Source organism: Amia ocellicauda, chromosome 6 (genome assembly GCF_036373705.1).
Source record: "Amia ocellicauda isolate fAmiCal2 chromosome 6, fAmiCal2.hap1, whole genome shotgun sequence".
Taxonomy (NCBI): domain Eukaryota; kingdom Metazoa; phylum Chordata; class Actinopteri; order Amiiformes; family Amiidae; genus Amia; species Amia ocellicauda.
The window spans coordinates 2,357,501-2,361,387 of record NC_089855.1 but is presented as its reverse complement, the minus strand read 5'-3'; the positions used below and the strand labels follow the sequence as shown (position 1 = coordinate 2,361,387).

General features: G+C 41.5%; 1 long non-coding RNA gene and 1 gene segment (V, D, J or C); both read right to left on the bottom strand.

Annotated features, from left to right (window-relative positions):
- Window positions 1-914: 914 nt before the first annotated feature.
- On the bottom strand, window positions 915-1,770 carry LOC136751682 (Ig kappa chain V region 3374-like). The segment is given in 2 exon segments: window positions 915-1,303; window positions 1,743-1,770. Coding segments are annotated over 2 exon segments (417 nt in total).
- Window positions 1,771-1,883: 113 nt separating this feature from the next.
- LOC136751758 (uncharacterized) overlaps window positions 1,884-3,887 on the bottom strand; it is a 17,437-nt gene continuing 15,433 nt past the window's right edge. Inside the window, exons 2-3 of the long non-coding RNA XR_010817057.1 lie at window positions 3,354-3,689; window positions 1,884-2,245 (exon numbers count right to left, since the gene is read on the bottom strand). This is a non-coding gene — a long non-coding RNA (uncharacterized LOC136751758). The remainder of the gene's footprint in view (window positions 2,246-3,353; window positions 3,690-3,887) is intronic.

Below are 3,887 nucleotides of genomic sequence, written 5' to 3'. Positions count from 1 at the left end.
TCCTTCATTTAGAACATCTGAGATTCGTCAGATGAAAGTTGATATCATGAATTTATATAGTATATGTGCATATACGTATTTACATTATAAGATATCATAAAATATAATTCACAAGAACTGTAACTGCTATATTGTTATACAAGTTGCAACTGTGGATTGAATAAGGATTTCTCAGCTCAGCTCAGACTCGGATGTCTGTGGCTGTGCAAGAAATCAAAGAAGAAAAGTGATACTTTTTTTGAAAAACCTCAAACATTTGGAATTTAAATGTTTCATAAAGTAGCTTAAAAAATTGCAGTGGAGCAAGAATATTTAAAGTAGCCAACCTGCAAACTCCAGCCATGTCCCGTTGCCAAACAGGATCTGCCCACATGTGGCCACAGCACAGTAGTAAGTCCCAGCGTCAGAGGAGCGGAGGTTCCTCTTGGGGAGCTCATAGACACAGCCCTGTGCAGGAAGCCCAGGCCCAGAGCTGCTCTCACACGGATCACTCCTGTTCCCATGGGTGTAAATGAGTCCTGGAAGGGCTTCTCCTGAGCCATGCCTGAACCAATGAACACTGTGCTCTCCTGCACAGGTCTCAGTGTGTATTGTACACTGCAGAGTCACACTGTCTCCTGGCTGGACGGGGACAGACACCGGCTGCTGCTCCACTCTCCTGCTGACGGACCCTGAGACTGAATCAGTAAAGTATGGGTTGGTAATTTTTACACATTTCTACAATCTGTAACACTCTATTTAGCTGGATTTTAGACTTTTCATCTTTATGAATTTAGTTTTGCCTCAGATTCATGGTTGAAAACCTGGATGATGGTTATTATCGTGAGATTGAAATCTTAATTATACAGAATAAATGGACCTGCACTGCAACCTGCCCAAACATGTACAGAGATAGAAACACATATTCTCTACACTCAACAGAGGCCGTTGCAGCATTGCTCAATGGTCTTACCTTTCAGTAACAGCAGAGTCCCATTCCCACAAGCCAACCGTCGGTACATGAAGGCTGCACAGTAATACACGGCCACGTCTGAAGAGCGAATGTGCGAAATCTGGAGGTCGAAGCTTTCGCTCGTGTTCTGCACTGTGAAGCGACCCTCTTTAAACTCATCCTGGAGCTCCATCTCCTGTGAGTACTTAGACAGTGTCGCTATGTATCTGGGCATCTGGCCGACGTCCTGCTTCAGCCAAGCCAGTGTCATTGGATGGGTCTTGAAGACGGAGCAGTGCAGAGTGACCGAGTCTCTGAGCTGCGCAGTCACTGAGAGCTGGGGCTGAGAGACCACATCTGTGAGAAGCACACCTGGGAGACACAGGACACCCACAGCACTGCACCATAATCTGCAGCTCTTTATGGGAGGCTGTGCATGAACCCACACAACAGAAATACAACTCTGGGGACACCAGAGGGGTGGACCCACGTGTGGGGCACAGGGGAGAGTCAGAAGGGGCAAGAAGTCCAAGCCAGTAAACAGATACAATCAGGCTGAGACAGAGTTTGTAGTCAGGAAACAGGCTGGGGGGTCAAGCGATTAGACAAACAGGTCTGGAGAATCCAAGAATCAGTAGTCAGTAAGGAAAACACAGGACTGGTATACAAAGAGGCAAACACTGGGAGTGAATGCTCAGAAATTTAACACCAGGCAAAACAAAACTTCACAGCATATGAGTGCAACAAAGTGATATATACATACATATTAGGGTCAGAGGAAGGCAGTTGTCAGTGGCTGTAAGTGCTGGACCAACAAGAGACTGGGGTTGCTGGAACATGGTGGTGAATAATGGAATGTTTGGGATGCTGTTCAGAATTCGGGAGATAGTGGGGGGGAATATATGACAGATAGATAGAGAGATACATTGATTGAATCAGGTAATATTCTGCATGCTAAAAGAGCAGTGAATAGTTTTGGCTCACCTGTGTTGCTCTGTAACTCATTCCCCAGCAGCAGCAGCTCTCCACAGACCTGCACCATGGGGGCCAGGGCTGCTTTGCTGTCCCCGGGGGCTCTGTATGCACACTGCCTGTCGGAGCGCTCTGTCTGGGCACTGGAGAGCCTCCCTGTGGGACTGTGTCGGTCCGTGTACACGATTCCTAACAGGGCGTCTCCAGAGCCATCCCCCACCCAGAACACGCTGGAGGACTCTGCTTGTGTGAAGCCGTACAGTCTAACCGGCAGGTTGGGATGGACCCTGGACTGCCAGGACTCAGAAACAAGTGCTGGCCCTATTGTGCCAATGTCATCTCCTTTAAACAATCATAACAATATATATTTTTAGATTGTGTTCATTATCAGCAGCAATTCTAGAAAAAAGTCTAGTTTCAGAAGATTTTGTAAAATTTGCGAGACACATTTTTGCAGTTGGCTTATTTTGTATTATGTTTAATAGATTATTAATATGTACTTTATAAAGCATTGATGCATTATAAAATAGTTATAACCCAGTTATAGAAATACATGGAAAGTCAAACTGGTAGCTACAAACTGTCCCTCTTATAAATCATATATAATCTAAAAATGTACAATAATGTATTAGGGATGTGTCAAAGCAGTAGTGAAGTTTGCTTTATGACCTGTTCATAAATTATTTGAAACTGTCCATTTGACCTTGTGAACATTGCAAGCATTTCTATAACTGCTATGCATGATTAATGCTTTATAACGTATATATTAATCATATAGTACATATTTATAAATCATGAATAAAACATTAAGCATCTTATTATAAATTGTTACCATATAAAGATTGTCACTTATATTGTCATACAATCCGTTCTACGACTCCTGACTTCCGATTAACTGTTTTATTTTTTTTAAATTGCAGAAATATGTTCAAATGAAGGATCATCCTAAAAAGAATGACCTTACTCTATATACATTCATTGTCTTTTGCTAGTTATTAATATCTCCATTGATATCTTGCTTTTCAGAAAAACAAGTGCATTGTGTTCTGGGGCAAGAAGCTTCAAAAATTAATAAACAGGAATAATCAGAAACAGATATTTTCTTGCTGAATGTATTACAGTAAAGTATATCAAAATGTCTATTTTGTGATTACATGTCTTTACATGGGAATTTTCAAATGGTCACTGTAGACCAAAATGCCTTTCTTTTATTCTGAAAGCACTGTATTTTTTAAATAAAAAAGAGACAGTATACATCAGAAAAAAAGCATGTTCTCTATATTTATTTCCCTGTTAAACATAGTTTTAGTAAAACTATATGAATGTATTGTATATTTAAAAACTAAACTTTTAATATGCTGCAAACACTATACATTCAGCAATATTGGAAGCAAATCTGCTGTTTCATTCTCAATCCATTTAAAATATTTTCACATTAAAAAAAAAAAACCTTTAATGGCCAACAAAGTTCTGTTTCTGAACATAACCATGTCGGTGGAGGTTACAGCTCCACACAAATAGATCCCGGCATCAGATGAGGCGATGTCTGTAATGTGCAGAAGCAGCGTGCCGTCTCTGCTCCCCACTGTGAAGCGTTTCTTCAGCAGGTCTGTATTGTGTATGACCTCTCCCGAGGCGTGGAACAGTCCCAGTAGCAAAGTCATTGGCTTCCCAAAGTCTTGCTTCAGCCACACGTGAGCCGGGCTGCCCCGGGCCGCGCTGCACTGTAGAGACACAGAGTCCCCGAGAGAGAGCGCAGGCTGCAGCAGCCAGGACACCATCACACCTGCAACACATACATTATATTATATATTTTGTTATGTTTAAATTGGAAAGAATAAGTTAGCAGATTATCAACAGTACAAATCTCAAAGGTTCTGTGCTCCAGTACATAGACATAGACATAGACACATGCATGTCATTTTCTGAGACAAAACACTGTAGTTTGAATTTACAAGTAAAAGAAAATCCTTGAAATTAAACT